The sequence below is a fragment of the Nannospalax galili genome, unplaced genomic scaffold (genome assembly GCF_000622305.1).
Source record: "Nannospalax galili isolate Female #2095 unplaced genomic scaffold, S.galili_v1.0 scaffold124, whole genome shotgun sequence".
Lineage (NCBI taxonomy): Eukaryota > Metazoa > Chordata > Mammalia > Rodentia > Spalacidae > Nannospalax > Nannospalax galili.
In genome coordinates, this window is record NW_008352485.1 from 297,229 (window position 1) to 322,276 (window position 25,048).

At 38.0% G+C, this 25,048-nt stretch overlaps 1 protein-coding gene across 8 annotated transcripts in view; it reads left to right on the top strand.

Moving 5' to 3' along the window:
• Mef2a (myocyte enhancer factor 2A) overlaps positions 1-25,048 on the top strand; it is a 152,391-nt gene extending 127,343 nt beyond the window's left edge. For 6 of the 8 annotated variants that reach the window (XM_008849518.3, XM_029554313.1, XM_008849517.3 and 3 more), the window contains 5 exons: positions 6,304-6,491; positions 13,196-13,219; positions 17,228-17,354; positions 21,730-21,856; positions 23,808-25,048. In XM_008849518.3, coding sequence (XP_008847740.1) covers positions 6,304-6,491; positions 13,196-13,219; positions 17,228-17,354; positions 21,730-21,856; positions 23,808-24,213 — 872 coding nt within the window. In that variant the 3' untranslated portion in view covers positions 24,214-25,048. The remainder of the gene's footprint in view (positions 1-6,303; positions 6,492-13,195; positions 13,220-17,227; positions 17,355-21,729; positions 21,857-23,807) is intronic. The other 2 variants (XM_008849521.3, XM_008849522.3) reach the window with 1 other exon arrangement.

Sequence of the window (25,048 nt, forward strand, 5' to 3'; positions counted from 1 at the left end):
CTTTGATCTATTTTAAACTGATTTTCGTGAATGGTAAGAGATACAGGTCTAATTTCAGTTTTCTGCAGCTGGATATCCAGTTTTGCCAGCACTATTTATTGAATAGACTGTGTTTTCTAGTGCATGTTTTTGACACCTTTGTCAACAATTAGATGTTCATAGCTGTGTGCTTTTATGTCCAGATTCTGTACTGTGTTCCATTCTATCTGTTGGCCTGTTTTTGTGCTGGTTCCATGCTCTATTTGTCACTGTGGCTTTGTAGTGTAGCTTGAGATCAGGTAATGAGATATGTCTAGCTATGTTCTTTTCCTTAAGATTGCTTTGGCTACCTTTTGTATTTTGTATTTCTCATGAATTTTAAGATTTTTTTTCCAGTTCTATGAATAATGTTATTGGAATTCTGATGAGAATTGCAATGAATGTGTAGATTACTTTTGGTAGTGTAGCCTTTTTCACAGTGTTAAATTTTGCTAGTCCAGGATCATGGAAGTACCTTTTCTCATCTACCGTCTTCTTCAATTTCTTAAAGTTTTCCTTGTAGAGATCTTTTACCTCCCTGGTTAGGTCATTTCTAGATTTTTCAAAAGCTATTATGACTAGTATATTTTCCTTATTTCTCAGTAAGTTTGTTATTGATATATAAAGTACTAGGTTTTGTATGTTGGTTTTGTATTCTACAACTTTTGTATGTTGATTTTTGTATCCTATAACTTTACCAGACCTAAAGTGGAGCCTTTGGGGTCTTTTAAATACAGAATCACGTTATCTGCCAGGAGACATGGATTATCTTCTTCCTTTTAAATTTGTATAATTTTTAACTTTTTCTGGTCTCACTGCTTCAAGTAAGACTTCAAGCACTATATTTAATAAAAAGTGGTGAGAGTTGACACCCATGTTTCATTCCAGATTTTAGAGAAAATATTCTCAGTTTTCCCCATTTAGCATAATATTGGCTATAGACTTTTATCTGATATAGCCTTTATTATGCTGAGGTATGCTTTGTCTGTTCCTAATTGCTGAAGGACTTTTTAATCATTAAGATGTACTTAACTTTGCCAAATAACTTTTCTATTGAGATGATCATGTATTTTTTTCTGTCTTGAAGACTATTAATATACGATATAACAGTTGTTGATTTGTGAATGTTGAATTGACCTTATATTCCTGGGATGATACCCACTTGATTATGATGTATTATCTTCTTAATGTTTCCTTAAATTTGGTTTGCAAGTATTTTGTTGAGAATTTTTGTATCTGTGTTCATCAAGAGGATTGGTCTATAGTTTTCTTCTTTTAGTTGTATCTTTGTCTGGTTTTTGATAGCAGCATATTTCTTTATAGAATGAGCTTGGTAGTGTTCTTTCCCTTCTGTTTTGCGGAACAGTTGGAAAAGTATTATAATTAGATCCTCCAAAAAGTTTGATAGAATTCAGTAGTGAATCTATCTAGTCCTTGACTTCTATTTGTGGATAGACATTTTAAAGACAGGGCCTCTCTTTATCTCCTGCTGTCTTAGAACTCAGCTGTATAGACCAGGCTGGCCTTCATCTCACAGAGAGTCCCCTGCCTCTGCCTCTTGAGTGCTGGGATTAAAGTGCTGCAGTGTTATAGGTAGACTTTTACTTACTGCTTCAATCTCATCGTTTTTTTTATAGGTCTATTTAAATTGTTACGTCTTCTACATTGGTACAGTAGTGGCACTTTTATCTTGGGGCAATCAACAGCTACCTAACTGGACTAAAAGCCCACTCAGTGGGAGGAAACTCATGTGTGGTGCTGTAAACATAGCCAAATACACATGACTGGAAAGGTCCTAGATCTTTAGCCAAAAGCCCTAAGACTGTCACATCCCTAGACTTATGTAATTTCTTACTATGTGCAAAATATGTATCCTTACAGTTACAGACAAATATTCCAGTCACCACTCATCAAAGAAACTTCTTTTGCACCAGATGGAGACTATTGCAGAGTACCACAACTGGTCACACACAGACATTGTCTGTGAATTGCCCAAGCCTAAGTTGCGCATCTACAATGTAACCTCTACACCTAAGGCTCATAGAACATAGAACAAAGGGTAAAGAGGACACTAATGAATATCTCACTTGTCATTAATGAAGCTCCCTCATGCAGCAGAGGACCAGGAACACAAAAGGTCACAAATGGCCAAAGCTTAGCAATTAAGAGTCTGCAGAATTCTGGTCCTTGGACATGACTCCTAAATTAAACTTCACCCACCCAGGGTTCAGGTACCATTGCAGAAAATGGGGCGGAAAGATTGTAAGAGGCAGGGAGGAAGTGAATGACCGTATAGAAATAGAGTCCTACAAGCTCCTGGGACCCTGCTCATATGAACCTATAGCACTGGTGTCAGCATTCACAAGATCTATGCAGACAAGCAGACAAAAACCCAGCATAGAACTGGGGAAACACAGCAGACCCCAAACTTAGCTGAAGAAATTTTGGCAGCTGATTACTGCTAGGTGAGGAAGAGCTGATCTTCCTAAAGCCAGGGACTATTTTGTGTATTTTCTGAGGTTAGTCTTGATGTTGACTTTTAGTTGCCTTCACTGTGATCTGATTAGATGCAAGTGATTATTTTAGGTTCTTTGTGTTTATTAAGGTTTGTTCTCTGCTCTATAATTGATCAGTTTTAGAGACAATTCCATGTGCTGCTGAGAAAAATGTGTATTCCCTGTTGAGTATAAAGTTCTGTAGATAACCTGTTAAATCGATTTGATCTGTTTTATAATTTAGATATGAAGTTTTTTTGCTGATTTTTGATTTCCAAGACCTATCTATGTGTGAGAGTGGGATACTGCAGTTTTGCACTATTACTGTGTCACAACTTAATGTGACTTTTGTGCCGTCTAATGCTTGTTTTGTTAAACTTGGGGCCCCAAGTTTAGGTACATAAATATTTACAGTATATGCCCTGCTGATGAATTGTTCTTATTAATGTGTAGTAAGTAGCCCTCTTTATCTTTTCTAGCAAGGTTTAGTTGAACTCTGTGTTACCAGTTGTAAGAATTGCTACATCAGCTGGTTTGTGGCTTCCTGTTGTTTGGTAGGTCAGTTTCTGGCCTTTGGCTGTGTCTCAGATTTGGATGCCCTCTATGGTTCATGAGTTTCTTGGAGACAACAGATAGCTGAACCTCATTATCTAACGACATTCCTTAGTCTTTATCTTTAAATGGTAAATTAAGGTTGGTTGCATTCAGGGCTATTATTGAGAAGGTTTTGCCAGTACCAGCGATTTTGTTAGGTGTTATTCTCATTGGTTGGATGATCTTTTCCCCTGTTTTTTTGTTGGTTGGTTGGTTGGGTTTGGTTTGGTTTGGTTTGGTTTGGTTTGGTTTGGTTTGGTTTGAGACAGGGTCTTCCTGTAGCCCTAACTGATCTAGAATTCACTATGTAGACTAGGCTGGCCCCTATCTTACAGAGGTATTCTGACTGCCTCCCAAGTACTGGGATTGGAGTATACCCCCATGCCTAGCCCTACTGATCTTTTTTTAAAATTGTTCTCCTGGTTGTATTGAATGTTTGCCGGTTTGCTGTTTTTGAACCTGATTAATTCCTTCTGTTTTCCTCTGCTCAGTTGCTTTCATGAAATATAGTCTTTCCTGTGTTCTTGTGGGTACAATTTTCTTCTTCCTCTCTGTATGGTAGTCCCTTAAGAATTTTCTCAGCTGGGTGTGGTGGCGCACACCTTTAATCCCAGCACATAGGAGGCAGGCAGGTGGATCTCTGTGAGTTCCAGGCCAGCTGGGGCTACAAAAAAGACCAAAAAATAAAAAAAGAATTCAAGCCTGGCTTAATTGTCCCAAATTACTTTAACTTGTGCTTGTCTTGAAATATTGGTGTTTCTTCATCAATTTCAAAAGCTTGTGTTGTTAGATATAACTATCAATGGTTGACATTTTTACTTTCAGGGCTTGAAGTATATCATTCCTTGTTTTCTTGACTTTTAGGGTTGCTGCCAGTAGATCTGATGCTATTCTGATTATTTCTGCCTCTGAGAGTTGTTTTTCCCCCCTCACAACATTTTTTATCTTTCATGTGAGAGCAAGCATATGTGCAATGGTGTATGTGTGGAGGTCAGAGGACAAATTCTGGGAGTGGTTCTTTCTTTCTACTTTGGGATCCAGGGATTGAATTTCAGTTGTCAGGCCTGCACTCACTGGCCTTTACCTGCTGCAATCTCACTAGCCTCCCCTTATAGCTTTTGTAATTCTTACTTTTCTTTGTAATTTTTTTATTACATTTCTATATTTTATTGTGTGAATGCATGTATATGTGTGTGGGTGCATGTACATGTCATGGCATGGGTGTGGAGATTGGAGAACAACCTGTGGGAGTCAGTTCTCTCCTTCTACCATGTGGATACACAGGATCAAACTGGATTGTCAGGCTTGGTGGCAAGCACCTTTACCCACTGAGCCATCTCACGAGCTCTGCTTTATATTTTTGACATTTTGACTGTGGTGTGGAGAACTTCATGGAGAAGTTCTCTCATCTTGTGTATTTGAGATTCTAAGTATTTCTTGTGTTTGGATGTCTTTATCTTTATCTACATTTGGGAAATTCTCAGATGTAGTTTCAGTGAATAGATTGCCTGAGGTCTTTGGCTTTTCTCAGCTCATTTTTCTATATTATGGATTCTTAGGCATGGTTTCTTGAAATTTTTAATCATGTTCATTCATTTTGTTTCTTTATATGTTTGTATGTATTATTGTCCTGACCTTGTCCTCCATCCCTGAAATTGTTCTACTTTTCCAGAATTACCATTGGTTCTTTTTCAGATTTTCAATTTCCTTGCTGAATTTTTCTTTCACATTTTAAAGTTTTTCTTCCAAGTTACTGATTCTGTCGTCCACTTTGGTCAACTCTCTAGTATGTCTTGAGTTCCTCTTTCTTGTCTAGATCTTGAATTAAGTTACGTGCTGTTTATTTGAGTTTTTCTGTTTGATCATTGATCCTTTTTATAAGTAGGAATCAGATCCTTTTCTGGCATTTCCACCTTCTCACCATCTTTTCCCCAGAATTGAGAAGCTGTTAGTTTGTGGGGATGTTGTAGTGTGATGCTACTATATCAGTTTTTTTTTTTAAATCTTTATTGTGTTTTACACATCTGTTCTAACTTATGTATCCTCCAGTTTGTGGGGTTTCTTTTTTCCTTTCCCCACTGTTTTTATTGTATTTTATGCATCCTCTTTTTGGGTTGTCTTCACCTGGGTCTATGTCAGGGAAAGCTGACTGTAGTAGCAGCTCTGAAGGTTTGACAGTATTCCCAGTGTAGGCTGCAGAAGAAGATACTGTGCTCTTCACTTGTGTCCCCCAGGTGGTGGGAAATGGGTGCTAGAGTACCACTTGGGCAGACTGTAGTTAATTTTTGTTGGGATTTTTGTTTTGTTTTGTTTTTAGGGCTAAGGTGTCACTATTTCTGTAGAGAAATAAATTAGGGAAAATGGGACAGAGAATAAGAAGGGTAGAGTAAGACTGAGAAGAAAAATATCTGGAAGAGTGGTATGAGAAGAAGCAGAGAAAATGTTGTACTAGGTTTGGAGAAAAGAACAAAGTAAGCCCTTTCCAAGGAGATGAAGTTATAACACATAATTCAACACTTAACATACAAAAGTCTACATACTTAAAAAAAGCAAAAGTTTAAATTTTTATTACATATTATTATATTATACATTGTTTAATATAGTGTGTATATGTGCATACACACACATCACAGTGTACATGTGAAGGTTTGAGGAAAACCTGTGGGACTTGTTTCTCTCCTCTTACCATATGGGTCCTGGAGATTGAAGTCAGGTGCTTGGGAGCAAGTACCTTTACCCACTGAACCATCTTGCCAGCCCCCCAAATTTTTTAGAAATTTTAATATTCAAGTAGTTGGATGTGTGATACATCCCTTTAATCCCATCACTTAAGAGGCAGATGGGTCTCTGTGAGTTCAAGGCTAGCTTGGGCTACATAGTAAAGACCGTCCATCTCAAACAAAACACACAAACAACATTTTAAGATACAAATTTTAAAACAAAAATTAAGATTAAAAATACACAAACCCAAATGAAGATTCTCCAAAATATAATAACAGTAGCATAATAATGGCATTAAGTTGCCATTTATTACAAATAGTAAACTTTATACATGGTAAGCATAAAATTATTTTGTTTATAAAAGTCATTAAATATATTGGAATACATTTATGGGCAGTTAGCATTATTTTAGATTTAGTAATTAAGGCATTCTAATGTTAGAATGTTGTTAATAAGCACTTCTTTTCTTTCCCAGGAAATGGATTTGTAAACTCAAGAGCCTCTCCAAATTTGATTGGAAATACTGGTGCAAATAGTTTAGGCAAAGTCATGCCTACAAAATCTCCCCCTCCACCAGGTGGTGGTAATCTTGGAATGAATAGTCGAAAACCAGATCTCCGAGTCGTCATTCCCCCTTCAAGCAAGGGCATGATGCCACCACTAGTAAGTTGACCCAGTGCTTACCTTTCTTCTAAAAACATGCATTTTATAATAGTCTGTATCTTCATTTCAGGTTTTCTGACCTCCATAGTATTCACTTGTTTTCTTAATCAATTTTCTATTCAAAATTAGCATTCAAAGAGACAAATCTTTTTTAAATGCTTAAAAATCAAATAAATGTGGTTATTTAAAGTAAAAACTGAATACAGAGAGGTGGTTATGCTCAGATAGAAACTTTGTTTGGCAATCTCATTCCAAAGTTTATGAATTAAATGTGTCATTTTTTTTCTGTACTTGGCTTACTTTCAGTAATATTTTGCATGCTTTTCTATGAGAGATAACTAAATTATTTGTTAGAAAATTCTGCATATCACAGAGATCTATTGTAGAATATGTAGAGAAGAGTGCTTGCAAACTGGAATGGCCTACTCTCCAAATAATTTTCTTTGCTTGTTTCTTTGAAATAACCCTTCTCTATTAACTCTGTAAGAAGTATAGTGTCCCCTACTTTGTTCCTTGATGGTATCTTTAGGGTTCTAATGTCATTTGCTTTTTAATTATCTTTATGTTTGAAGAACAGAATATTTATCCTTCTTAGCTTCTTATAGAAATTTTAGAATATATATATATATATACAAGTCATTTTAAAGTCATTTTTAGTTTAGCAGCAATTTGTTGGCATACTAAATGCTATGCCAGGTGCCTGTTCTGCTGTGCAGCTTCTAAACTTGCTAAGTGGAAGTGATGCTATCAGGCTTAGGGAATAATTCTACATTTGTGTAATACTTGATATATTACAAAACATCAATCATTTGTGGTGTTTTCATTTGAATCTCAATTAGATTATGGTCATGACTAGGGCTCTAATGTCCAAGATAGCATTAGATATACCCAAGGACCTTTAATTTTAATTTGTTTAAATCTCATACTCTGAGTTTTTTAAAAGTTTTTAAAAAGTACTTTTTCATTTTTATATATAGCAAATTGAAAACTAGTTGCTTTAAACTCTGTAGTGGAAAAAACTTCAGTATAAAGCAGTTCACAGTTTCCCTGCAGCCCATTTTAGTGCTGCTATTTCAGAGTAGTCATCTGGCCTGGAGGCTAGGGAAAGATGGTTATATGGAAAGAGACATTGACACACCAGGCATATCACAGGTGCTAAATAACTTTACTAGTATGATTAGTAAGTTGCTGGAGGCCAAGCATGCACTGGAGGATTGTTTGAAATTTCTGGAGCCACAGTATAGGGTAAGCCTCTTCTCTTACAAGCTTTCCATCATGAATCCCACTGAAGTAACACTTTAAGGCAAGTAATGCAACTACTAAAAGCAAAGGGCAAAGAGAAAATAAACATGTCACATATAGACCATAGACATGAATTACTGTTATACTTCTCTTCAAACTGGGAAACAATAAAGCAAAATATTTCATGTGTTGAAATTTAAAAATAACTACAACAACAACAAAATCCTCAGATTTCTATAACCAGCAAAAAGGTTTTTCCAAAACAAACGTGAAATGCTTTCTCAAATAAAAAGCATTGGAATTTATTGCCAACAGAACTACTCTTCAAAAAATGTTAAAGAAAGTCTTCTGCAAAAGCAAAATGATATCAGCGAATTTAAGTCTCTACAGTGAAATGAAGAATAAGGGAAGTGGGATCAGTGGATGGAATAACAAGTTTTGAGCCTTTTACTTTAGAGCAGCTTTCGGTCATTAAAGAGATTGCTAAATCATAAAGTTCTTCTGGACTCCATACAGTTTCTTCTTGTAATATCTGTACACTAGCATGGTACATTTATTAAAGTTAATGTCCCAGTATCAATAATTATTATTATTACTAAAGTCCATATGTCACTGTTTTGTAGAATGCCTTTCAACTGAGAGTTGTCTGTCTGGTGATTTTCTTAGATTAGCCTGGTTTAGATTAGTTACTGGTTTAAGGGAAGAAAGCCATATAATTAAGGTATCTTTTTTCTTTTTTACATAATATTAAGTTATAAAAGATTTTTGGAACAGTTCACCAAAGTAGACCATCCTATGCCATAAAACAAAACTCAATAAATTTGAAAGAATTGATTCTCTGATCATAATCAGCTCATACTAGAAATCAATATCAAAAGATAATAGAAAAAAAAATTTCATTTTAGAAATTTAACAAAATACTTTTAAATAACCTGTGTGCCTCAGAGGAAATCTCAAGGGAAATTAAAAATTCCCAGAACCCACATCAGGTGGCTCACAACCACCTGTTGTAACTCCAGCTCCAGGGGATCATATGTTCATGTCTGGCCTGTATGGGTGTACACACACATGCAAGTACATGGGAGGCAGAGACACATAGATTTCTGTGAGTACAAGGCCAGCCTGGTCTATGTAGCGAGTCCCAAGCCAGTGAAGGCTACATATGTAAGACCCTGTCTCAAAACAAACACACAACAAAAAAGATGATGACTTATAGGTAGCAAATAAGCTTATGAAAATGTGCTCAATATTAGACGTTAATGAAATGAAAATTAAAGCCATATTTATATGTACCCCTTAAAAATTAACAAAATTTTAAAAAATGAACTGGCAGTGGTGCATGTAGTGGTGGGGACACAAGGCTGAGGAGCAGTACACGCCGTCCCCTTAGCGCAACAGTGGAGGCACTCCTGCTGTCAGCCCCTGCAGAGCACAGCCATCACCACCCCCTCTGCTCTTCCTCTTTCATGGCACCTTGGCAACTCTGCAGAATTCAAGGACCTTTTCACCTGATTTGATGAAGGTGGCGATGGCACCATCACAGCAGAGAGATTTGGGATTGTCATGAGGTCACTGGGTTAAATCTCAGCAGGTGCTGAATCAAAGGACATTGGACAAAGTGGATGATGACATCACTTTTTAGAATTTTTTTTTTTTTTTTGCTGTAATTACTAGAAAAAGGAACAACACAGTAAAGAAGGATATCCTTGAGGCTTTCCAGGATTCTGAGTCTTCAACAAGAATAAGTGGTTACATCAGTGCATGTCACAACAAAAATAGAAGGAAAACTAACATGAAGAAGTAAATGATCAAGCCGGGTATGGTGGCACACACCTTTAATCCCAACACTTGAGAGGCAGAGGCAAGTGGATGAGTTCAAGGCCAGTTTGGTCTACATAGTGAGTTTCAGGCCAGCTGGAGTCCCTGTTTCAAAAAAGATGAGGGGGGGGGGAGAGAGAGAATCAGATAGTCATGGAGATGAGCAACTCAACTATGAAGAATTTGTAAAGATGATAGCTACAACATGAAGGCCTGCTTTTAATTATGTGCCTCTTTGCAAAAAGAAAACATTAATTTATTCATTTTGTCAGTACAGCAAAATTGAATGTGTAAAGTATCTTTTCTCTTCACCCACACATAAAATATGCATGTATTAATTGGTGGTCCTATCACCTAAATATCAAGCTACACATCAGTTTTACAGATTAAATATTTATACTGCCTTCATGATAAGCACTTAGTAGACTCCTTAATAATCTATTTTCATTGTTTATGTTGGCCAGTTTTTCATGTGTGCAATTTTACAATTGAGCACAGTTAGGTACTTGTACTAAAACTGAAAAATTAAAAAGCAAAATTCAAAACTTAGGTGGGTTCTAGAAGTTCCTTTTCCTAGTATAAATTGTGATAGCTGGTTTACTGGAAACAAATTTGTTTTAAATTGATTTACCTTGGGATAATGTGCAGAAAATGGGTGAATGATAAACTCAAGACATTGTCCGATTGTAGTGGGATGGTCCTTGTGTCTGTCCATGTGCTCTGACTCATGATGACAATCACACACAGGTGGCATGCTGTGCTCGAGTATGTTTGTCTAGTGTGTTCATTGTACTAGAGTGAAATAGAAGTCAAGCTGTCACCACACAAATTTTTAATAGGAAATCTTTACAGATGTGTGTACACTCAATTTAGCATACATCATATATTTCCTAGCTCCATCTGCTGAGAGGTCCTTAAAGTAATTCATCTAATAGCTAAATGTACCTAGTGCTCTGATTGTAGTTTCTAAACACATTTCTCTAATTCAAAGACTGAGGTTCTCCCTGGAAGAAGTGTTGGGTTATAGAACTAGTTCAGGGAAGTGCAATATAAGCCAGAGGGACCAGAGAATAAGAAGGTACTTATCAAAAGGTCACAGGAACCACCCTTCCAAAAAGAGCTCCCAGTGGCCAAAACTAGAACACTTAGAGTAGCAAAAAATATTACAGTAGATTTGGTGTTATAACTCAAGGAATAAGAAATATTGAATCCATTGTTGGTAAAAGTAAGTGATTGATTAAATAGAGAAGAATAGAGAATTAAATACCACTCTTCTTTGAGTAACAGTTCTAAGTAGTAAATATAGAAAGAATAAGAGATATAGTAAAACAGCTTTAGAGTACCATAATGGTTATAAGCAGACCAGAAAATAAATGCTGCAGTTAGTAGGTAAAAGTTTAATGTGAAACATATTATTTGTATAGCCTCAAACTGTCTGTCCTCAAATATTTGTTACTGACAAAGGGGAAAATGCTGACTTTATAGTCTTTATAGTGGAGAATCCTGAAAGATACTACTTTAACTTAAATAAGCAGCTTAATATCACTGGTAATAAGATAAAAAGATGGCATCTGCCTTCAGATAAGGTCAGGTATTCTTCTAAAAGTCCATGCTCTCTGTGAATGAATGAAATTATAAGACAGATCCAAATTGAGAGATATCCTACAAGATGCCTGATTAATATTCTTCAAAAGTGCCACATTCATTGGGGAAAAAAAATACCAGGAAACTGCTGTAGACCAGAGGAGACTAAGGATACATGGCAACTGAAGACCGTTGTAATCCAGGATCTTGTCCTGTCAGCAAAAGGATCTTGGTAGTGGAGAGCAGTGAGTGGTACGTGCCTCTAATCTCAGCACTTGGGAGACAGAAGCAGGTGGATTTCTGTGAGCTGGAGGCCAACCTGGCCTACATAGTGAGACTCCAGCCAGTGCTACATAGGAAACCCTGTCTCAAAACAATAGCAAGCAAAGAATGGGTCTGGGTAGAAAGACTGGTGGAATCCATGTACTTTAAGTGCCAAGTTTTACAAATGCTGAGTTACTAGTTTTTAGTAGTTTCTTTGGGATGTTAACCTTAGGGAAAGCTGGTGAAATGTACGAAGGCACTATCTTTACAGCTGATGTCTAAATCTAGTTGTTATAGAATAAAAAGTTTAAAGCACTTACATACATAACAAAGAAGTGTGCCTGAAAAGGAGCTGAGAAAGAAACGTTCAGAAATGACTGTTTGGCTCACCTCTCAGGAAGTGGATGGGCAATACCTGCTGTTAGCGCTCAGAAATAAAGAATGAAGAAATGTCATTTAAGGCACAGAAATAATGTTTCTAAGAGTTATTGGCTGGGCTGGCTGTGGTGTACATATTTAATCTCAACACTGAGGACAGAGGCAGGTGGATATCTTGAGTTTCAGGTCAGCCTAATCTACATAGGGAGTTTCAGGCCAGCCAGGGCTACATAGTGAGACCCTGTCTCCAAAAACTGGAATTATTAGAAAGACCCAAACTATGTTTAGAAACTGATTAGTAAAAGTATATCTGGTTTTCCTTTGGTTTGTTTTAAGAAAACACAAAATCCCAGTGGAAAATTCAAAAACTTGGCACATAAATTATTCGCACCCTTATCCTAATATATTAAAATGAAAACTGTATTTTATACATACAGTTTGACAACTTTTTTGTATCTATCTTATAAATTGGAAATATTAAAATAGTTCTGTCTCACTGAATAGTTGAAGTGTATTTTGCCCACTTGTTAGCAAAGTACAAGGTTTGTGGAGTCAGTAGTCGGCCTCTCTCCTCAATGCCCCATTTGCAGAGAAACCTGCTTTAAGATTAGGACTTTGCTTATCGTCAATGCTTATAAAGACATTTCACAGGTTGAAAGAAACGTGACTTAGTCAAGTAAAATGAAAGAAACCAATGAGCAGACTGTTAATAGAATATTAATGTTTCATATATGATTAAAAGAAAAGGAGAAAACATGTTCCATTTATTTCTTTACTATTTATGATTTTAACAGTTCTTTTCTCCTTTAGTCTTATTTTCTTGATATACATGGTTTTTACTCCACTAAAATGATTTTATTCTTCTGAATACTGTTATTTGCAAATGATAAACATACTTAAAACTATAATGCTTATTAACAAACATGTGAGTTCTGTTGTTTTATAATGCCGGCTACTGAGGAAAATAAAGTACACAGCAATTTCTGCCTACCAGGATCTGGCAGGATACATAAGGAGTTTGTATGTGGCTGGGTGGTACAGTGATGGGAAGATTAAAGTGGAAGTACAGAGTATGCTTAGGGCTTCTAATAAAGCCTGTTGACATGATTAGGAATCCTTGTAAGTGTCCCAGGAGCACTGACAGTGTGTAGGATAGGCCAACAGGAGGGTAGGTAGAAGTAGAGGTGGCACTTGGGTGGTGGGGGTGGCTTTAAAGCCTTGCCCTAGAGAATTTAAAGGAATTTTTTCATTACAAATATAGAGACAAAAAGTAATTTTTATGTGTTTATTATGTACATAACCTCTGTAAGCTTCTAAACTACGTCTGGAATCTAAATACCATGTTTTTCTGAAGAAAGATTTTGTTACAAGTACCAACAGTCAGTAACTCTCTTATCCCTCTTATGTGCTGAGTACAGTCGGAGGAAGAGGAATTGGAGTTGGTGAGTGTGGTTTTCTGCTTGAAGGGCATTGAAAAAGATTTTTTTTAAAGTACTAATTGTCTTAAATGTTTTTATATAACCCAGTGTTCCTTTGTTACACAGATACTTGTTTAAAACACCTTCTAAACATTTTGAATCAAGGAAGTAATTAGTACTACAGACTCTGATTTTTGTTATTGTATATGCTGACCCATTTTGTTGGGAGGAGCATTGAAAATGAGCCTTTAAAAACAATAGCTGTCTGTGAGCATAAAATACTTCAAAATTATTTAACAAGATATACAGAATACCTTATGTGGCTCCAAATTATTAAAATATTTTTAGAAAATGACTTCACCCTCAGAGTCCCTGAGATTGTAACACATAATCTTGTGTTATGTTTCCTCCTTTCAAAAAGATTACATCATTTTTGGTGAAGTCACCTTCTTCAGAGTTGGAATTATTTCATTGTGCATGAGACATTCTGAACCACAAGGGGTTCCCTGTTTACCAAAAAGAATATCTGTAATTGAACATACTCAAGTTTACTTTTATCAGAAGATGTTCTGTTCTCAAATGCAACTGTTAACCTTTTTCTCCAAAACAAATACTTTCTGTTGGCTTTTCCTCTAGAAATAAACTTGACTAAAAATAACTTAGTTCTTCATTGTGAACTAAAACCCAAACTTCACAGAAGTAATCCTCATGCATTCAAGTCAGTTTTAATTGGATGGCTTTAGCTTAAAGACAATAAAAATAGTGCTCGAGTTTTAGTGTGAACAGTGGTTATGAGTGCATGAGAGCATGGGGTATAAAGGCATCCATTGGTTTCATTTATCTTTTATTATTACATGTTTATGCATGCTGATGTGTTTTGCAGTTTGCTTTCAAATAAGATTAGCTGTGCTTTACTCTTAATAAGAGATGCCTTTATTTGCTTTGTGCTTGCTTGTTTTGGATGTGATTTTGTATTAGCTAAATAAAATGTACTGGTTAGCTGTACATGATGCTAGATTCTATAGTGAATATCTGTCTAATGCTTTACTTAATGTTACCACAATCATCATGATTTTAATGGAAGTAGTTCTTCCTATATTAGACCCCACTGTTTACCCTGATTACCCTTAAAGTACTTTCTTGAATTATATAGCACTATGTTGCCCTCTGGTGGTTCAGAAAGTCACTTATTCATGGAACTCACTGCAATAGAGGTTTGATGGGTTGAACCATTTTAAAGTGTCATTGCTACCCCAGTGTTTGAAGATACACAAGAGGTTGCCATAAAGATGAAGCCATGGGATAGGGATAAGCCACACTAAAACATCTCCATGCTGCATTCTTTCACCTAGTTTGGCTTTAAGACCAATATGAGGGGCTGGAGAGATAGCTCAGCAGTTAAGAACACTGACTGTTCTTGCAGAAGACCCAGGTTCAAATCCTAACACCCACATGGCCCCTAACAACTGTCCGTAACTCCAGTTCCAGGGGATCCAACAGTCTCTTCTGTCCTTCGTGGGCATTGCACGACATGGGTGCACTTACCTACATGCAGGCAGTACACGCATACACATAAAATAAAAATAATACATAAAATATTTAAAATACCAAACAAAGCAAAGCAAAAGCAATAATAATATCTATACCCCTTAGACTATATCCATTTAAAAAGTATAGCCTTAGAAAGGCCGGACGTGGTAATGCATGCCTTTAATCCCAGCACTGGGGAGGCAGAGGCAGGCAGATCTCTGTGAGTTCAGGGCCAGCCTGGTCTACATAATGAGTTTCAGGCCAGCTGGGTGTAGCTACAGGGAGACCCTGTCTCAAATTAATTAAAAAAATACTAATATGAAAGATCAAATTAAGTCCTAGTTCCAAAAGGCATTAAAAATTTTTAAGTTGAGTCTGAAACTAAAATGTGTTACCTGTTATAATACATTGACTTTCTACCTTCTTCAAAGTAATACTTAATTATAGAATTATAGTATCTCAGAGATAAGTTTCTGAGTATGTTGAACTATAGAAATCATGAAAATAAGTATTTGTTACTAAGAAGCAAATATATCACTAAAAACTATAATATTCATATTCTTTAAAACTTAGGCTAATTCAGACTCTAAAGCTTAATAGAAAGCGTCAGAATCAAAGTACAATCCGAAACATGGTCCACTAGAACTTAGAACTAGAATTTAGAAAGTTATTCAAAGATCTATGCACACTAAAATAGTGACATATGGCCCTGATCCAAAGTGAAGAGAGGACCCTAGGGCCCAGTCCCCGGGATTGGGGATGTTTTCTGGTGAAATAGCTAGGCTGCAGAGATTTATCTTTAGAAGCCTTTCACTTCTAGAACAACTCTTAAAGCTTTGGTGGAATAGCTATGGATCAGAAGGAATACATGCAATTGTCCTTCTTAATCACCAGAAATGTAGACTTTTCACTACAAAGAGTTTGTTAAGACAGGATTTTCAGGATTCTGTCTTTCATTTCTAGTATACTGTTTTCTTTGATGCTCAATAAGAACACTGCAAGTCAGGCAGGACAGAAATTTCTAACCTCCCTCTGTAACAAATTGCAAGGTTCAAAGTAGTGAAATGATTTTCTCCGGCTCAGGAACTAGTGAATCTGTGACCAAAACTCAGGTAGTATATCCCACATTGAATGGCTCTTTGGATATCCTTTAACAAGCTAGGATAGAAAATACAAACTAAAAGGAAAGAATTTGGAGTCTAGATCATCCTCAAAAAAGGTCATTTTTTTAGCTATTCAGATTTAGTCTCTTCAAAGGCCTTTATTTCATGCCTTTCTAAAAATAGTGGCAGAGAAAACTTAGTCTCATTCTGACTCTTCACAGTCTAATAGCACTGATACTTTTATGATTTAAACCCCCAAATATCAGACTGTAACTTCATTTGTAAAAACATATATTGTAGTCATGCTCTGGCCCTGTGGACTAGCAGTGTGGAGTCTTTTCTGTTCCTCTGATCCCTGATTTTGGAAAATGTCAACTTTAGGTCATTGTGAGGAGAAGCTGACTCTTGTACACATAGAAGACAGGGACTCTAAACTAACTGCACTTAGTAGTTGACTTTGTATTTATTCCAGTCCTGGCTTAAGATAATGTGTATACATGGTCAATCAGTAAGTATTTAATATCACTCCATTCACAGCCTTTGAAAAAGTTCGTTATTTTAAAACTCTAGCCAAACCCTCTCCTTTCAGAAGACTGGGATACCAAAGGATATAGATCTGAATGTGCTGTTAAAAAAAAAAATAGGTCACCCACAGGGTCAGCAAGAAGGAAAACAACACATGCTGTACATAATTAGCCTTCACTTCAAACCATGTTAATATGTAAGTGCTGCAAAGGAAGTATTTTAGATTCCTGTAGTCTTAAATTTATAATCTTGGTATATACAAATGACCTTTGCTGTCATCAGGTATTTAGAACTTAGCCATACTTCATTTAAGGTAGTCTGACAGTAACTGTAATGACATCAAGTCCTTGTTAAGCTAACGGATAAAAGTATTATTGCTGGGGGCTGGAGAGATGGCTCAGCAGTTAAGAACACTGGTTGTTCTTGCAGAAGACCCAGGTTCGCATCCCAGCACCACATGGCAGCTAACAACTGTCCGTAACTCCAGTCCCAGGGGATCTGACAGCATCTTCTGTTCTCCGTGGGCATTGCACGACATGGGTCCACTTACCTATATGCAGGCAATACACGTGTACACATAAAATCAAAATAATAAATTAAAAAAAATTTTAAAACGTGTTATTGCCTCTGACATTAATAAGCTAAATTTTTGAAATGGGAAATGAATAGTTATCATAAAAACAGATGCCTTAAAATTATTTAGTTACTCCCATTAGTAACTAAGGTTTTCATATCAGCACTACTTCAGGAAGTACTGACATTCACACAAAGCTGTGAAAAGTGTCGCATTTAAATGGAAAGTTATTTTTAAAATATTCAGTCTGAACATAAATACGACATAATTACACTTACTCTTTTTTCTTATCTCTCACAGAATACCCAAAGGATAAGCAGTTCTCAAGCCACCCAACCTCTTGCCACCCCAGTAGTGTCTGTGACAACTCCAAGCTTGCCTCCACAGGGACTAGTATATTCAGCAATGCCGACAGCCTACAACACTGGTGAGCCCTCTCTACTGCCTTTTCCTGGACTTTATTCTCCCTACTTTGTGATTACTATGTACTTTTGTGGGTTTTTTAAAGTATGTTTGTTAAGAATTTTATCTATGGGTTTTTTTCATTCAAATTTAAATATATTTAAAAACATATACTAAACCTTTAAAAACTTACACAAAATGAATTGATCATGAATGAACTCCAGGGTGAACTTTCACTGTTCATTGATAAACAAGTAGCTTTTATCAAAATGTAGCATTCATGCAGCCAAGGAATGCAATAACCTATTGCTTTGGTATTTTTAGGTAGTTGTCTTGCTTCTCCACAGATTTGAAATAAGATGCTTGTCTTCATGCTGTTAACCTGCTTTGGGACAGACCAGAAGTGTTTAGGGGTGCTTAGCTGTGGTGGAGAAGCTGTGCCCTCTTGGACCTACTGGTTTGGCAAAATGAGCACCTTCTTCATTTCTCCCTCCGGCAGTCATTTTGATGCTGAGAGGAGGTTTTCACTTGTTTGTATTTTTTAGACATTTCATATTAAAATACCTCAAGGTACAAGTCTGTCAAGAAAGTTGAGGAGTATCACAGTGACAAGAGGAGTGCTGCTAGCCAAACAGACCATATGCAGAACAGGCATATGGTGGGGTCCCTCTAGATTTCCCATTCTGAGAAAGACTGGAAACTCATTGGGTTTCACTTTATCCCCAGCTGAGCTTAATACCTATTGCTCAAAGAAAAAATCAGTAAATTATAGCCACCTTGTCTGTTATCCAGAGACTACAGTGCAAGGAAGTTACTCTTCTATACTTCTCATAGGTGCACTGTCGAAGACATCATCTAATTTTAGACTTCAGAGTAAATGCTTTGGCACCCATCTTTAAAACTGCTATCTGGGGGCTGGAGAGATGGCTAGTGATTAAGAACACTGGCTGCTTGCTCTTGCAGAGGACCTGGGTTTGGTCCCAGCATCTACATGGCAGCTAACAATCATCTGTGACTCCAGTTCTAGGGAATCAGATGCCCTCTTCTGATCTCTGTGGGCATTGTACTACATGGGTGCACTTACATCATGGAGGCAATACACTCATAAACATAAAGTGAAAAGAATAAGTAAAAAATAATTTTTAAAAAACCCTATAAAACCTGCTGTCTGGAGCTACCTGAAGGAGACTAGCAATTGATATATTTAACTGCCACTTTATTCCAAGTACCAGTTCATTTAAAACAGCTTTTAATGGTCTTATTGAAAAAGAAAGCCTCAGGAAATGCCTATTATCTTTTTCAGCCATCAGTGTGAAAAAAGACAATGCTCAAATCATCTCTCAGTTGCATAGTAGCCTCAGTCCTGTCTTCTGTGTCTTAAAAAGTCACAGTTTCCAGAAAAGGCTAGGGATTAAACATTTATAAAAACTCTGCTATAATACATGAATCACCTGCTGCATAAGAGATACTGTGCTAGAGAGTTATCTTCTAGTTTATTCTAGATGAGGAGACAGGACATAGCTTAGCTGGTTAACCATGTGCAGGGGAAGTCCTAAGTTGTGTTTCTAGCTTACACTCTGAGGTTGAGAAGGTAGGAAAGAAGGGAGCTTGAGAGGCCAGGTGCATAGCAGCTGAGAAAGTGAAGCTTGGATTGTGTCAAAATTAGGTTGCAGTTTACTGAGCATTTCATTGTAGGCTTTCCAGTATACTTGACATTGCACTGTAATACTTTTAGAAATGTTATTATATTAGAGATAATTTTTAAGGTTTTATTTTTCATTTTTAATATTTTATTGATTTCATACTATACATCTTATTCAAATTTAGACTCCCTCCCCCTGCCTGCCCTCCATAGACCCCCCCCCCCCACCAGATTTCAGGTATTCTGTCATATATGCTAAGTCCTATCTGGTCAAGCATTTGTATCTAGATGTTCCTCAGTGCAAGTTCATCCACTGTTTATATGCTTATAGGCAGTTTAAAATATTAAATGCATATTTTATAACATCTAAAAGGAATTACAAAATACATTAAAAAATGGAGTAAGTGCCCCCTTGAAATCATATTTCTCTCACATTAGTCTCATTCCATCTAAGTTCATCTTTGCTGTCTTTCCTGGAATGGCTATTCTGTTTAATTTTGCCATGTTGTCTTTAAGACATTTGTCTGTGTTTTATCTTCTGTAGTATGTCATTTATCTTTCTGTATAGACTTAGTATCAAGCCTGTGTCAGGTACTAAAGGGATGAATAAATGTGCAACTTTTGAAATAAAAGTAAAATAGATACTTCCTCATTCCTATCAGGAACATCACTCCCAGCCTTTAGCTGTACTAATGCATTTATTTTGCAGATGTTTGTTGGACACTAAAAGACAGGTACCCTACCAGGCACTATAAATATAGGCATATAGTCAGTGATAGAACTGAGGTCTGTTAGAAAAAAAGACAAGCGGTACTAGGAAAGATCAGTTCCTATTGTATCAGGGGCTACCTTCAGCCCAGTAGCCAAGGACACAGACTCCACCCAGCAGAACAGGGAGAGAGATATAGGCAAAGCAGTTAGAATTGAGATTGGAGGGCTAGAGAGATGGCTCAGTGGTTAAGAACACTGGTGGTTCTTGCAGAAGACCCAGGTTCGAATCCCAGCACCCACATGGCAGCTAACAACTGTCTGTAACTCCAGTTCCAAGGGATCCGACGGCCTCTTCTGTCCTCTGCGGGCATTGCATGACATGGGTGCACTTAACCTACATGCAGGCAATACACGCATACACATTAAAATAATGAATAAAATATTTTTAAAAGGAATTGAGATTAGAGAAGTAAGTGTGGATGTGTTGGGTGTGTTACAGATTTTTCATGTTGTCTTGGAAGCATTGGGAAGCTAGAAAAACGGTTTATAAAATATTGTCACAGTACTAGAGAGATGGCTCAGCAGTTAAGAGCACCGACTGCTTTGCAGAGGAACCAGGTTTGATTTCCAACACCTTCTTCTGACTTCTGTGGGCTTTGCACACCACTTACGTACATGCAGGCAATACACTCATCCATATAAATTTTTTTTAGTAGTGTCACAATCATATTTGTTGTTTTTTAAAAGGTCACTTGGGCTCTAGTGCTTATGTAAGGGCAAAAGGAAATTCCTGAGAGGGCAGGAGAGGTAGCTCAGAGTTGAGAGCTTACAGAGGATCTGGTTCAGTTCTTAGTACCCACTTCAGGTGGCTCATGGTGGCTTTGTTACTCTAGCTCTAGGTGAATCTGACATCCTTTTCTGACCTCCACAGGTACTTGCACTCATGTGCACATACCCACACACGTACACGTAATTGAAAATAATAAAATCTCAAAAAGGAAAAAAAAAAAGAAAGAATCTTTTTTAAAGTAAATGCCAGAAAGTCATATAAGGGAGTAGTGGTCTAAATAATAGTTGCTGGTGGGTTGACCTAGGCCATGATTGCAGTAGTCTGGAACCTTGGCAAGCCAGAGAGACAGAAGATAGAACTGATCAAACCAAATAAGAGAGAAGCAGGGCAAGAATTAACACAGCTTGCGGGCATGAGCCACTGGGTGTGTTAATGCCACTTACCAAGAGTCAAGTATTTAAGGAAGATCAGGTTTAGAGGAAACTTTGAGTTCTGTTTGAGTTTTGTCAAATTTGAGGTGTTTGTAGAGATGACCAACTGAACGTGTCATATGGGTCATTGGACAGGCAAAGAGGGTCACTGAGCTGTGGACTGGAGAAGTCAGTAGGGCAGGCATCAGTGTGATAGCACCTCTCTTAGCCTCTGTGGCTATGCTGAGACTCTCAGGACATGCAGAGTAAGAAAAGATAGTCCTGTAGAAACGTCAGCACCAGCTGTGCTGTCTCAACTAAGCTTGTAAAATGTTAATTCAGTAGGAAGATCAACTCTTTTAAACACCTCTCTTGACATGAGAGAGAATTCAAAAGTAGAAGTCTTTGTCACCTCTCTTTAGAACTAAATGGAAAAGCCAAGTGTTAATGATGAACTGAAATAACTTGGTATGTGAGCAATACCTAATGTCCTAAGCTTTGGTCACAGTAATTATGACTGAAGCATTCATATAAAAGTGAGCTATATTACACTTGGGTGTTAACAGAAAGATTTTAATGAACTTGAGGTCATTTGTGTATAGTTGGCAAGTACTTAAACCAAATGTAGTTAATTGTGTCATAGTCAATGTCTTTGTCACTAAACTTGGCTCCTGTAAGGAAAGCCTTCTCTCTTTCCTCTTCTACATTACATCATGAAGATGTGTTGATCCAGATTCAGTGTAGTGTCTCTTTGTTCCAGAGGGTAGGCATATTTATTTTTGAATAATAACTATAGATGAACAGTCTGGCATAGCATTCTTGCAGTAATAGTTACCTTCTTTTGTAGATTACTCACTGACCAGCGCTGACCTGTCGGCCCTGCAAGGCTTCACCTCCCCAGGAATGCTGTCTCTGGGGCAGGCTTCAGCCTGGCAGCAACACCATCTAGGACAAGCAGCCCTCAGCTCTCTAGTGTGAGTAACTGTAAATTTTCCTGGGCTTTTGCTCCTGGTGTGTGCACACTTTCCCTGTCAGAGTCTTTTGCTCTGCAGTTCTCATGTAAGTAACCCTGCCGTGATTCTTGTTGAGGCAGATCCATGTGTTGGGACAAAGTATTTTCTTAACATGGCTCTAGATGGTAGCTGACAAACCAGGCGCTCCTTGAAGGGATTTGAGAGCAGAGCTTTTCCTTCCAGACACACTCAGAGAGTCTCAGATGGTATCGAGGGGATGCTAAGATCCAGGTGCCACCTGTTTGTACCCCCTCCCATCTACTGAGCTGTGAGTGAGCACTGCCTCCTACCATGCTTCCCAATACCTGCCTCTGATTTTACTCCCTGAGGAAGGGCAACTAAAAGGCATCCAGGCTCATCTGTCTCCCTTTCCCCTTTGCTTTGGAGAAGCAGATGGTGAGTCTGTGTCTTTTGTTTTCTCCATGGATCTTAGTGGAGGAAAAGTGGATGAAGCAGTGAATCAGGTACCATAGGATTCATATGATTGGTCCCATCCATGTTCATAAATTATATGTCATTGGCAGAAGCAATGTTTCATATGGGCAGGGTGTGAGACTGTAATCAAAGAGAATTTATGGTGGTGCCTAGAAGAGACCATGCTCCCTGAAGAATGGGAAATGGTCTTTATAGAACCAGAATGATAGTAGGCCTCTGAAATGAAATAGGTGCAGGACATCAGAAGAGGGGACAGCAGAGCAACAATTGGCTGCTTTGTACCTGCTCAGGACTGGGGCACCCTAGCCTCCTACCCAGAGGGCAGGCAACCCCTTCCCCCTGCATAATGAAACAATTCCATGTGTAGATTATAGTCAGCAGTCCTCCTAAGAATTATGTCATGCGTGAAGGAGCCGAGGATCACAGGGAAATTCTTTTGCCTACACAACTATCGAGGCCTTAGACATGCTCTACATTAAAATGTTAAAAATAGTGGCCCTGGGGCCTGGAGAGATGGCTCAGTGGCCTTAAGAGCACTGGCTAGTCTCGTAGAAGACCCGGATTCAGTTCCCAGCACCCACATGGCAGCTAACTGCCATTTGTAACTCCAGTTCTAGGGTATCTCGTGCCCTCTTCTGATATCCACAGTCATTGCATGGCACTGGTACACTTATACACATGTAGGCAAGAACTCATATACATAAAAAGTTTTTTTTTTAAAATAGTGGTCCTGAAAGTTGGGCATTTGGTTCTGTTTGTAGTTGCAGCTACTTAGGAGACTGAGGCTCAGGAGTTGAGTACTAGCCTGGGCAGCATAGCAAGATCCTGTGACAAAAAGCAAACAAAAAGAGGCCCCAGGAAAACAAATGGAAAAGACTTGAAGCTTAGACATAGGGAAAAGCCCTGCCCTTCCTCACCTACTGCTCCTAGCAAGTTCTGAGCCTTTTTGAAACTATTTCCTCTTGTAAAAATTAAGGATGATAAGATTTATATCACATGGTTATTTTGAGAGCAGATGAGATGTGCCTGTCACGGGGTCAGAGTAGAGAGGATACTGAGGAATGAGAGACAGTGAACAGAACTCATGGTGCCATGTTGTTCCTGTCATATTGTACCATGCACAGCGTTAGACACTTAAGACTAGTTTTTGATTTTTTTCAAAGTTGAGGTGCTGAAGTACCACTGATGTGATCTCCTAGGAATATGTGTGAGTGAGTGAGTGAGTGAGTGAGTGAGTGAGTGAGTGAGTGAGTGAGTGGAGAGAGAGAGAGACAGACAGACAGACAGACAGACAGACAGACAGACAGACAGACAGACAGACAGAGACTGAAGGACATGAGCAAAACCAGTTCTGGGAAATTCTGACAGGATCCCAGACCCTAGACCCTTGCCAGCCAGGCAGTGTCTGCTGTGCTGTATTACAAGTTACATGAATTCACTGCCAATCCACCTCATCTCTATCTATTGTTTTCTATAGGGCTGGAGGGCAGTTATCTCAGGGTTCAAATTTGTCCATTAATACCAACCAAAATATCAACATTAAGTCAGAGCCAATTTCACCTCCCCGGGATCGCATGACCCCATCAGGCTTCCAGCAGCAGCAGCAGCAGCAGCAACAGCAACAGCAGCAGCAGCAGCAGCAGCAACAGCCACCGCAACCACCACCACCACCACCACAACCTCCACAGCCTCAGCCCCGGCAGGAAATGGGGCGCTCCCCCGTGGACAGTCTGAGCAGCTCCAGCAGCTCCTATGACGGCAGTGACCGAGAAGATCCACGGGGTGACTTCCATTCTCCAATTGTGCTTGGCCGACCTCCAAACACTGAGGACAGAGAAAGCCCTTCTGTAAAACGCATGAGGATGGACGCATGGGTGACCTAAGGCTTCCTGGCTCGTGTTTGTACTTTGTGTTACTGCAGTGAACTGCCGTACATATCTAAATTGGTAAATAAGGACATGAGTTCAGTATATTTATATGTACATACATACATATATATCCCTTTACATATATATGTATGTGGGTGTGAATGTGTGTATGTGTGGGTGTGTGTTGCATACACAGAATCAGGCACTTAATGCAAACTCCTTGTAGGTCTGCAGATGTGTGTCACATGGCAGACAAAGCACCCTGTAGGCACAGACCAGTCTGGCACTTCCTTGGACTACTTGTTTCGTAAGATAACCAGTTTTTGCAGAGAAATGTGTACCCATATATAATTCTTCCACACTAGCCTGCAGAAACCTAGGGGGCCCCTACTTGTTTTATTTAACTGTGCAGTGACTGTAGTTACTTCAGAAAAAAAAAAAAAAAAGCTTTGTAGAACAGAGCAGTAGAAAAGCAGGAATCAAGAAAGCAATACTGTACATAAAATGTCATTTATATTAATTACCCAACCTGGCATGGGTCTCTATTGCAAAGGGGTGCATGGGAAAGGGCTGTTGATATTAAAAAACAAAAAACAAAACAAAAAGCCCCACACATAACTGTTTTGCACGTGCAAAAATGTATTGGGTCAAAGAAGTGATCTTTAGCTAATAAAAAGAGAGAATAGAAAACACGCATGAGATATTCAGAAAATACTAGCCTAGAAATATAGAGCATTAACAAAATAAAATTAATATATTAAGTTATAATTGGAATATGTCAGAAGTTTCTTTTACATTCATATCTTTAAAATTAAAGAAACTGATTTTAGCTCATGTATATTTTATATGA